At 32.9% G+C, this 12861-nt stretch overlaps 2 protein-coding genes across 2 annotated transcripts; both read right to left on the reverse strand.

Moving 5' to 3' along the window:
* Positions 1-1220: 1220 nt before the first annotated feature.
* On the reverse strand, positions 1221-3881 carry LOC145629932 (GDSL esterase/lipase At4g16230-like). Its single transcript, XM_081682170.1, has 5 exons — positions 3623-3881; positions 2856-2983; positions 2438-2689; positions 2044-2302; positions 1221-1776 (listed from the first exon to the last, which is right to left on the reverse strand). Exons 1-5 carry the CDS (start codon positions 3879-3881, stop codon positions 1553-1555), a joined length of 1122 nt encoding a protein of 373 aa, XP_081538296.1. The 3' UTR covers positions 1221-1552.
* A 513-nt stretch (positions 3882-4394) lies between these two features.
* LOC145629933 (GDSL esterase/lipase At4g16230-like) lies at positions 4395-6930 on the reverse strand. Its single transcript, XM_081682171.1, has 5 exons — positions 6636-6930; positions 6068-6198; positions 5647-5892; positions 4926-5181; positions 4395-4813 (listed from the first exon to the last, which is right to left on the reverse strand). Exons 1-5 carry the CDS (start codon positions 6883-6885, stop codon positions 4590-4592), a joined length of 1107 nt encoding a protein of 368 aa, XP_081538297.1. The 5' UTR covers positions 6886-6930; the 3' UTR covers positions 4395-4589.
* Between the last annotated feature and the right edge of the window lie 5931 nt (positions 6931-12861).

Genomic DNA, 12861 nt, shown 5'->3' on the forward strand with positions numbered 1-12861 from the left:
CATAGCACAATAATGAATTAATGATGAAGTACTTTTTAACTTAAATGAGCACGAAGCCACGGAGTAATTTCATTCATTTTGGTCGTGCGTGTTAGAAATCGTTTAATTTCTTATTGTGGCGAAGTGACAAAGATATCAAAGTACAGCTAGTGTGTAGCCCGGACGTTGCACCAGGTTGCCACTTTAATTTTTCCTTGTAATTATATGTATTTGATTTTTAAATCTTTTTTTTTTTTTTTAAAAATTGACCTTATATAATTAACAATTATATACATTTATTTTTATGTTCATAACATAAGTAATAATTAGCTTATATGGTTAAACAACCATCCTTCTTATAAGAGGTTGGTTGTGAATCCCCTTGTAGATGATGTGGCGTGGTTTATGTGGCACAGAATCGTTGTTAGTAACGCCTTTTAATAGATTAGTATAGATTTATTATTATTGAAGCTAATATGATCCTCTGTCTTATTTTCTTGGACTCCAAGGAATAACAGAGAAAACAAGTGGAGTACTACTTTTTTTTTTTTTTTAAAAAGTGTTTGTTTTTGAGTGATCAATTATTTTTTTTCGCACGTAATAAATTCATCGTTGTTGCTTTTGAATTATATTGTCACTGCTTCCGTCACTTGAGATACTTTTTAATAAACTATTTTTTGGATAGAATAATAGAAAGCCAACAGGTGAAAACTCATGATATTTTATAGTCGTATTATTTCCAAGTTGTCAACCAAAAGTCCAAAGCCATTCACGAATTTTTTTAGAAATTTAGGAAAGGTTTAATTTTCATGAAATTATTGAATATGAAACGATTTTGAAGTATATTTTCAAGGATTTGTAAATTAGTTTTTTTTTTTTTTTTTTTTTTTTTTTTCTTTGCAAGAGAACTATAGAGAAAAGACATTGATAGTGGAAGTGTGAGGATAAATAGGAGGAAAGAATAAGGAGGGAAAAAAAAAAGTAATTATACTTTCTTTGGCAAATGTTTTCCATCTTCAACAATTTATTTTCACAAATGAGAAAAATATTAAACAAGAAAAATATTTGAGAAAATAGAAAATTATTTTCCTGAAAAATATTTTGCACCTAACAAACACTCCCTACGTGTGTTCTTGAACATTAATACTTTTAGCACGACACTTCTATTGTTCTAGTTGCATAACAATTGTGAATATAGTCGAGATCAGTCTTCTTATTAGCCCAAAGAAGACATAGTTCATAATTAGTCATTGAATTGTTTCACATCATTTTTATTTAAAAAATGTTAAATACGGAGTAAATTAATAAAGTTGTGTTTTTTTCCCGGGGCCTTGCCCCTCGTATGCACCAAAATAAAAAATAAAAAAGTTAAATAATTAGAATTGCCAAATTGCAAAAAAAAATTGCATCTCGTCTTTTAAATGATACTCTACTTATTAACAGTTCAAAATGTCTTTTGAATGATAATGATTAACACTCCAATATATACATCGATAACATTAATACACTTATATGTAATAATGTATCACACAATATATATACGAGTAATATTTGTAGTAGATTAATCGAGGTTTTATAAGCTGAGTAATTGGCGAAGGTTCATAGGTGAAATGTCATTGATATCCCCATCAAGGAGACGTTTAATAATTATCGAATTAGTAGCTTCAGTTGGATGAAACAAGTCCCAAAACACGTACTTTGTTCTATCTTTGCAATATGTAGATGTTGGATTGCAAACAATTATTTGCCCGTAACGTCCACCCTCAGTGCAACATGCTGTATCTGGTACTTCAAAACCTGCCACATTCCATTCCATTTCATACCAAACTAACATTAGAAATAGAGAATTAGAGATGGACATACATCCCGACCCAACTTAACCAAACCCGACACATGTACCGAATTGACACCTCTTATTGTAGTATACAGTATACTAGTACACTCGAGTACATATATAACATAGTAGAGAAAATGTTGTTAGTTTATCTTTGAGTTCTAATTTATGCTACACTCGAACATATAAGTTAAAGTTAAACATAAATTAAAAGTAAATTTAAAACGTACCATAAGATTTGTAATCAGTGACGATGTCATTGAAAATACGATAAGCATAAGCATAAAGGAATATCGATCCCTTAAGATTGTTGCTTAACTCTGTAAGAAGGTTCTTCAATTGAACATTATATGATTGAGCTATCTGATTAGGAAATGCAACACAATCAGAATTTTTCAATTTTCCGTTAAATTCTCTCTCAGCAGGCGTGCACCCAATCGGTCCAACATTTGGAACTACTATTTTCCTAGCGCCCATATTGAAGAGTCTCTGTTCCAAACCACATTGACTCATATTAGCGTACATAATCCGTTCCAAAAATCAACATGTGACCTAATTCTTATGGACCCCCATAAAAGAATATATGATACTACGTATAAATATTAATTTTGGTACGAATCTGACCGTAAGTTGTAGTCTTAATTTTGATATCATGGAATCTATGAAATCTTGAGGAGGTGGTGTCTTTGGTTGCCAAAATTCTTTAATATAATCTGGAACAAAGTAGTTGGCAATGAAATCATTGGAGCCAAAATTAACTACAAAAAGAGCTTTATTCACAAGTTCCTCTGTTGCAGCTGCTCCTATAAGGGAGATCATATCATTCTTTGTGTTTGCAAAGTTATCGAGTTGCGCGTCAAAATTTATCCTCCCAATCTAATAACATGGGTAACATTACTCACATTAGTACACTAGGTACTACTTAAGTGAGTTTGGGTGAAAATATTTTAATTTAAAAACGAAGGGAGTAGTAATTAATTAATTATCTATCGAATATGTCAAAACTCTAAACAATAAAAAAATAAAAATAAAGGGGTTTTACATATATTTGGCCAGTCTCGTTGAGAATTCCCGAACCAGCAGAGGCATAGTTGATCCCTTGCAAAATCAAAGGCCCTTTTGCGTATGGAGCCAAGTAAGGTGGGCTGGCTATTGTACCCAATTCTTCGGCTAAATCCACCATAACAAATAATATTTACTCAAACATCAAACAAATTAACTAAAACTGATTTACCTCTCAAAAAAAAAAAAAAAATGACTTAAATAAAATTTGCTAGTTGCTAACTTGCTACTGTATATATATAAATAGTTAGATATCCCTAAAAATAAAATGTTTACTCAAAATATAACACCAAAAAAATTGTTATTTAAAATGTAGAATAAGGCCCGGTTTTTTTTAATAAGGCCCAGTTTATTTCACCTTACTTTTACTAAACGGATATTATTAAAGTCAACTGAAATTAAATTTGCTTAAATTATATTTACCGAATTCAAATTATTTAAAGAAATTGATTTTTATTGAAATGAAATTATTTTCTATTAAATTAAACTTGTTTTTACCAAATATTTTTTTTTTAGTGAAGTGAACATGACCTAAGATAAAACTTTAATTTCATATTACATGCAATAACTCGAGGTATTACTAGAACCAAACTTGGTTTATAAGCTCGTGTAAAATTGTAAAAGGTTTAGGAAAGAGATCAGACCTAGTTTTACGAAAATAAAAACTTTTTTTTTTTTTTTTTTTTTTTTGAAGCCTACGAAAATAAAAACTGATGAATGCTTATAACAGACTAAATTAAATCTTGCCTAGGAAGTCAAGCATGGTTTTTCCGTTACAAAATCTTCCCGTCGGCATACCGAAATCGATACCGTTAGGAGGATAATCCGCCCTACTAAGACTTACAAGATAGTTGTTGTTTCCCACGTCAACTAATGAATCTCCAAACACAAATGTTGCTATTTTAGGATTCTGTCCATTACTTATACAATTGCAATTGCTAAGCATTCTTAAACAAAAAATCATCATTAAAATGAGTGTTCTTTGTTTATTTTGAAAATTACCCATTTTCTTAACCTAGAAGAATCAGGTAAAATCAAATGTAGTAGGTGATGAATAACAACAAATTTTGGTAAGAAGAAATTTTTTGAGAAATGAATAAAAAAAATTTATACAAAAGAAAGTGATTTAAAAAAAAAGCTTGTAACTAAATGAATTTGAAAAAGAAAAAGACATTAAATATTTAATATGAATGCCACCCCTACAATTGGACACAAACAGATGATTTTGATAAGATTAAACATCCTAAAATTACTAATAATAATCATATCAATGTTAAGTTATTTGTCTCATAGGATAGACTTGGACTTAATTCTTTTTTTCTTCTTAGACAATTGTAATTATCTTCTTAGTTCTGTAATTATCTTTAATTAGATTTATATACTTAATTAGGTTTTTATTACATTAGCTTTGTGTATATGTCACTAGGCCTCTTCCATACATACTTTGTAATGCTATTTATAGCAAACTTAATTTATACTGAAACTTCCATAATTTTCAAACATACAAAATAACCAAGTCATCAAGAGTGAATAGCACTTACATTTCCATATCTTCAAAAGAATAATGGGATCATAAAGATACAAAAATTAATAGCTAGCTTTCCTTGAGGACCCTTAATAATTAATTACTACACTACGTAAAAATGTATCATTGATCTACTAGAACTCCGATCCAACCGTTTCAAAAAATTCATTTAACTTTCCGTTTAGAGTTTTAAGAGTTAACCAGCTGACGAATGTTAATAGGTGAAATGTAATTGGTATCCCCATCAAGCAGACGATTGGCAAACAATAAGTTGGCAGCCTCCGATGGATGATATGGATCCCAAAACACATACTTAGACCTATCACTGCAATATTTAGATGGCGGACCACATGGAATTAAACCTCCAAAACGCCCACCCACATAGCAACATGCTGAATTTGCATTCTCAAAACCTGTCACCATACATTATAACTCGCAAATAAATTTTATGTAATGTACACCTAAATAAGTGCATTTTTAAATTAAAGACTATAATACATTCATGCAATTAACAAGTGAGCTTACCATAACTTTGGTAATTATCGAGGACTTCACTAACGATGTTGTAAGCATCTGCATAAACGAACTTAGATCCATCGAGGTTGTTGCTTAGTTCTGTAATTAGGCTCTTTAATCGGAGATTATATGATCGAGCTAATTGATTAGGGAATTCAACACAATCATCTCCCGCTGATGGGTTCGCATCCCTCTCGAAAGGTATGCAACCAATTGGTGAAACATTTGCTACTACTATCTTCCTTGCTCCCATGTTGTAAAGTCTCTGTTCAAAACCACATGAACCCTCACAACTTATTATTTACATTAATGTGATTGTCCGGGACCATGAAAATAAATTCTGTAATGATCGTTTGAAATAGGACTACCATAATGTTTTAATGACTATATAGTTCATCATTGACTTATTTTTCTCCAATTAATTAATTATTATCAACATTTTATTAATTTATAAAATTTAAGTTATATTTATGTAATTTTTATCCTTATTTTATAGTTTCTCGAATAATATACTTGTATAATTTATGTTGGATTAAAATTTTCAAAAATTATATTAAAGTTCTAATTGCGTCCATTTTATAGTGTAAACAAATGGACAAGCGAATATGTCACATACTTTGAAATTATTACTTCTTCCATTTTTAGATTCTATAACTTTTTTTTTTTTTCGTTATTGTCATATTTTACTTTGACAATACTTATTATCCTTAATATAGTCATATTATCTTACCGTAAGTTGTAAACTGTATTTTGATATCATAGCACCTATAAAAGCATCAGGAGACACCAACTTCTGCTCTAGATTTGAAACTATTGGAGTTAAGTAATTGTCAAGGAAGTCATTGGCACCCATATTTACTGTAAACAAGGCTTTATTTAAAAGCTCATTTGCTGCTTCTTCTCCTATACTATAGATAATATCTTGCTTTGTGTTTGCAAAGTTATCCAATTGCGCGTCAAGATTTAATCTCCCACCCTGAAACATATCACATTATCACGTTAGCACTATGCAGTATACACAATCATATATTTAGGAAAAATAAAAAGTTGTCACATTTCTTAAAATAATACAAATATGTAGAGTGATTTATTTTATTCATGATTGTGACGATTATGAGATATAATAGTAAGAAAAAAGAAGACTTAATTACAAAAATGGCGCCAGTATGGTTGAGAATGCCACCGCCACCAGAAGCATAATTGACTCCTTGCATAATCACACTCCCTTTTGTGCTTGGAGCCAAGTATGGTGGGCTAAATCCTGCTAATCCCAGCTGCTGGGCTTAATTCACACAATAATAAATAAATAAATAACACAATAATAAATAAGTAAATAGATTCGACACGGATTAGCATGTTGTTATATATGAATAAACTTAAATGAAGTCGACAAACTAGAAAATATACGACGCTTTTACTCACACACATGAGCTGAGCCCATATTGTTAAAATGGTAATGATGTAGATGAGATTTCACCAATACATGAATTATTACTTAGCTTGAACATTTTAAAATACCAAATTTAGCATATGATATGTGCCTTTCCTTTTCAAGTCGATGATATGCACATTCTTCCTAAAAAAACACGTGAAGCTTAGGAGAAACGAAAGCAAAGTGGTTTTTATCATCACTTCTTTTAGGAAAAAAAAAAGGCAAGTCTCAAAAACAGAAAATAGAGTACTAAAAACTACATTATTTGTGGAGTATGTAGAACTTGCCTATGATATCAACAATGGTACGTCCATTGGTGTACCTTCCCGTCGGCCTTCCGAAATCGATACCATTAGGCACGTAATTCGCCTTCGATAACGATATAAAGTAGTTGTTATTTCCTGCATCTACTAGTGAATCTCCGAACACAAAACTCGCTATTGTTCCCTCTACTCCATTTTGACTAAGCATACTTAAAGACATGATCATCGATAAGATTAGGGCTTGTGCTTGTTGTTTATTCAACTGAAAACCCATTTTTATTATATCACAAGATTTAAGGAAAACTAAGTTTGGTTTTGTGTTTTTTGACAACTGAATGATGATGAGTTCATCATAATGTTAAGACATTTATATAGGAGAAAAAAAGAAAAGTTTGCGTGAATTATATCCCAAGATTAAAGGCATTGAATGCTACCCTACAAAATCTAACTCCCAACCCCGTGAGAGTGACACGCTGACACGTTTGGGGAAAGAGTTAATAGTCTGGCTTGATTATTATTGATCAATACTCTCTTTATGTCACTTATCAAATGCGGGCATGTTTTATTAAGTGTTGCATTCATGAGGGAGTTGGTAGATTATTCATGCAAAATCTACGCAAAATACCATCATAACCATATATTCTAAAGATATATTTATTTGTTAAATAGTAATAATTCTAAATATATTATTCTCCTAATTATATCAAAACGGAAAATATAACACATATATTCCGATATATCATATCTCTAATATCCTCCCATAATTGTACGTAACAGCAGTAACACAAGTGTTGCAATTGGAAATTCTTCATTTTTTTGAATCTTATATGCTCTAATCTTATGTCCCCATCATTTTTTTTTCCACCTTTTCGAATCCATCAATCATCAACCCTCCATCAATCATTAGCCCATCTGTCATTCTTTTCGAACCTGCAAATATTATATAATCTCATTGTACAGGAGAATCTAATAATCACATATATATACACAAATATTATGCTGTTTTTCCTACCAAGATAAACACACTCTACATTTTTCTTTCGTAGCCATAACTCCATTATTTAAGAGCACAGCCTATTTTTTGTTGACCCCTTAGTTTAAAGGTCATAGTGTATTGATAGCTGATCTTGCGAATGCATTTTCTTTTCTCATCCTTTAATAGTCACCATTGTTGGTGTGTGTATGCTCTATTAGTCTATTTTGTGGAGCTCATATATCATATATCTACCCACACGTTTAAATGATTATCTAACTACAACTTCAAAAAGTTAGGCACAAGACAGGCCATACAGGCCCATGTGACATATTAGTGTATTTCTTTCTTTCTTTCTCTTTTTTTTTTTAAAAAAAAAATTATTTTTAAAATTTTTTCAAGGTAAGAAAAAAGAAAATATTAGAAACCCCTCTTCATGAGGGAAATTCCTAATGCATATGAGGAAATAATAGGGTACAAAGATGAGGAAGTACAAAGAGTATTATCCATGTTATCACTAAAAAGATGACCTACATTCACGATCCAGTCTGCTGCTCTATTTGCTTCTCTGTAAACATGGTTAATATCCCATTGTTAAAATTTTTAAAGAAGATTATATTGAGGATTTCGGCGATGATGTGATCGATTTGGCATAGAATGGGCCAAACTCCTTTGACTGCATGGATTATTAAGAGATTTTCCACTTCAATGACTAAATGTTGAATTTCGTGTTGAAGAGCGAGAAGGATGCCTTTTTGAAGAGTTGTAGCTTTTGCAACAAAAATAGTGAGTGGTGTTGTCAGACCGAAACCTCAAAAATTTCTCAAAAAGCGTGAATATTAGCCTTCAATTTTGGAATTTTTTGACTTTATTCCACCCGGAAATAAAAATTGCGGAAATGTTTAACATGGTCCCTAATATCCTCCAGGAGTCCAATTGGGTGGGTGGAACCATCCAATTTGCCTTTAAACAACCAATTTACTGGTTTACAACTTGCACCGATTTCATTAACTCAAGCTTACCACGAACATTTATGACAACATATAATGATCATATATGGATCCAAACGACATTATATGACCCTGAAATGTATCCCCTAAAATCTCAATGCTTTTCAAAACCGGGTTCCGAAACATTCGAAATTGCTCAAAAAGCATGGATATTAACCTTCAATTTTGGAATTTTTTTACTTTTCTTCGTCCGAAAATAAAAATTGCCGAAATGTTTACCATGGTCCCTAATACCCTCCGGGAGTCTAATTGGGTGGTTGGAACCATCCTATTTGCCTTTAAACGGCCAATTTACCGGTGTACAACTTGCACCGATTAAATTAACTAAATCCTACTACGAACATTTAGGACAACATATAATGATCATATATGGTTCTAAACGACATTATATGACCCCAAGATTTATCACCTTAAATTCAAAACTTTTCGACATCGGGCCTCAAAACATCCCAAATTTCTCAAAAAGCATGGATTTAAATTTTGGAATTTTAGACTTTTTTTCGCCCGGAAATACAAATTGCCGAACTGTTTACCATGGTCCATAATACCACCCGGGAGTCTAATTGAGTGGGTAGAACCATCCAATTTTCCTTTAAGCAACCAATTTACCGGTTTACAACTTGCACTAATTTCATTAACTCAAGCCTACCACGAACATTTATGACAACATATAATGATCATTAATGGTTCCAAACGGCATTATATGACCCCAAGATATATCCCCTAGATTTTCAAGACTTTTCGACACCGGGCCCCGAAACCTCCAAATTTCTCAAAAAGTGTGGATATTAGCCTTCAACTTTAGAGTTTTTTGACTTTTTTTTGCCCGAAAATAAAAATTGCCAAAATGTTTACCATAGTCCCTAATACCCACTAGGAGTCCAATTGGTTGGGTGGAACCATCCAATTTGCCTTTAAACGACCAATTTACCGATTTACAACTTTCACCGATTTCATTAATTTAAGCCTACCACGAACATTTATGACAACATATAATGATCATTTATGGTTCCAAACGGCATAATATGACTCCAAGATATATCCCATAAAATCTTAAGCTTTTTCGACATCAGGCCCCGAAACCTCCAAAATTTCTCAAAAAGCGTGGATATTAGCCTTCAATTTTGGAATTTTTTGATTTTTTCGCCCGAAAATAAAAATTGCCGAAATATTTACCATGGTCCCTAATACCCTCTGGGAGTCCAATTGGGTGGGTGGAACCATCCAATTTGCCTTTAAACGACAAATTTACCGATTTACAACTTGCACCGATTTCATTAATTCAAGCCTACCACGAACATTTATGACAACATATAATGATCATATATGGTTCCAAACGGCATTATATGACTCCAAGATGTATCTTCTAAAATCTCAAGCCTTTTCGACATCGGGCCCCGAAACCTCCAAGATTGCTCAAAAAGCATGGATATTAGCTTTCAATTTTGAAATTTTTTGACTTTTTTTGCTCGAAAATAAAAATTGCCGAAATATTTACCATGGTTCCTAATACCCTCTGGGAGTCCAATTGGGTGGGTGGAACCATCCAATTTGTCTTTAAACGACCAATTTACTAATTTACAACTTGCACCGATGATTTCATTAACTCAAGCTTACCATGAACATTTATGATAACATATAATGATCATTTATGGTTCCCAACGGCATTATATGACTCTGGGATGTATCTTCTAAAATCTCATTTCTTTTCGACACTGGCCCCGAAACATTTGAAATTTTTTAAAAATGCATGGATATTAGCCTTCAATTTTTGAACTTTTTGACTTTTTTTTGCACGGGAATAAAAATTTCCGAAATGTTTACCACGGTCGCTAATACCCCCCAAGAGTCCAATTGGGTGGGTGGAACCACCCAATTTTCCTTTAAACGACAAATTTACCGATTTAGAACTTGCACCGATTTCATTAACTCAAACATACCATGAACATTTAAACAACATATAATAATCATATGTGGTTCCAAATGGCATTATATGACACCAAAATGTATTCCCTGGAATTTCAAGCCTTTTTGACACCGAGTCCCGAAACCTTCAAAATTTCGCAAAATGCGTGAATATTAGTCTTCAATTTTTTAATTATTTGACTTTTTTCACTCGGAAATAAAAATTGCCAAAATATTTACCATGGTCCCTTATACCCTTTGGGGGTCCAATTGGCTGGGTGGAACCGTCCAATTTGCCTTTAAACGACCAATTTACTGGTTTACAACTTACACCAATTTCATTAACTCAAGCCTACCATGATCATTTATGACAACATATGATGATCATATATGGATTAAAACAATATTATATGAACCCGAGATGTATCTCCTAAAATCCCAAAATCTTTCGATACCGGGCCCTGAAATCTAAAAAAATTCTCTTAACGCGTGGACATAGCCTTCAATTTTGGAATATTTTGACTTTTTTTTTTCCCGGAAATAAAAATTGCCGAAATATTTACCATGGTCCCTAATACCCTCTAGGAGTCCAATCGGGTGGGTGGAAGCATCCAATTTGTCTTTGAACGGCCAATTTACTGGTTTACAACTTGCACCGATTTCATTAACTCAAGCCTACCACGAACATTTATGATAACATATAATGATCATTTATGATTCCAAACAGCATTATATGACTCCGAGATGTATCTCCTAAAATCTCATTTCTTTTCGACATCGGACCCCGAAACATTCAAAATTTTTTAAAAAAGCATGGATATTAGCCTTCCATTTTGGATTTTTTTGACTTTTTTTTTGCACGGAAATAAAAATTGCCGAAATGTTTACCATGGTCCCTAATACCCTCTGGCAGTCCAATTGGATAGGTAGAAACATCCAATTTGCCTTTAAACAGCCAATTTACCGGTTTACAACTTGCACCGATTTCATTTACTCAAGCCTACCACGAAAATTTATGACAACATATAATGATAATATATGGTTCCAAACGGCATTATATGACCCCGAGATGTATCCCCTAAAATCTCAAGGATTTTCGACACCGGGCCTCGAATCCTCCAAAATTTCTCAAAAAGCGTGGATATTAGCCTTAAACTTTTGAATTTTTTCACTTTTTTTCGCCCGTAAATAAAAATTGATGAAATGTTTACCATGGTCCCTTACAAGTGTCGTCTATTGTAACGATTTGACATAAAGTAAAGAGAAAAAATGCCCAATCGATGAAAATAATATGAAACGAAGGTAGTATGTAAAACCCCACATCCTTGTGGTGAAATATAATACATTAAAACCCAAAAAAACAAAAGGGAAAAAAAAATTCCTTGACTTGTTATCCGAAGGAGGCATGCATCCAAAAAGGGTCGTTCGAAAAGGAATTAACAAATTATTCTGGAAGTTGATGCTATGAGGAGGATATAAAAATAAAAGAAAATATAGGAGTTGTATGTTAAACACCTCCATCGATTCTTCAGTTAACACCCGAAAAATAAAATATACTTTACGAATTTACCCTTACATATAAATAAAAATTTATCATCACAAACATAATTTCTAAATCCACCCTCTTCTCTCCCTAAACCACCACAATCACCTCCTTTTACCAATTACCACCCACCACCACCAACCTCTTTTTACCACCACTACTACTAGTTAGATCTACCTAATTTTCGAGCGGAAATGCCAAGGAAGGACAATGCAAGGGGAAGGCCGTCGTCGATGGAGTCGCGGAGACAAGGTTTTTAAAAATTTTTGGGTACGGGCTGATCGAAATGCCCTTTTTCCAAAAATCCTAGGTTGATGAAATGCCTAAAATTTTGAACCACCGCCTAGGTTTTCAAACTTTCTTGGCGTTTGGGTGTATTATATCTTGAATCGTTCTTATACTCACTCCGTCCCCTTTTGATAATCCCTTAGGGGGTGTTTGGAAAGTGGGATTATGAGGTGGGAATAGAATTATTTAATCCCAAGCTCCATAATCCCATGTTTGTTTGATGGGAATTAGTTTAGGGAGTGGGAATAAGCTTGGGAATATTTACTCAACTGCTATTTGTCGCTCCCATTTTACCAGGTAACGCTCCCTTTTTTTCTTGAAATTACCACTATGCCCTTTATGCAATATGGGTTATAAAAATGAACTTGTTCCCCATTTGGACACCATACATGAAACGGTACCCTTACTTCACGACATTGTTGTCCCAAGCTTCCCAAAATCGGTCCCCACGACCTTGCAACCAAATCGGTCCCCACGACCACCTAAAATTTCTATTTTCAAAAATCGTTAAATTTTCCGACGGGTCTTGGG

Source organism: Chenopodium album, chromosome 5 (genome assembly GCF_948465745.1).
Source record: "Chenopodium album chromosome 5, dcCheAlbu1.1, whole genome shotgun sequence".
NCBI lineage: Eukaryota > Viridiplantae > Streptophyta > Magnoliopsida > Caryophyllales > Amaranthaceae > Chenopodium > Chenopodium album.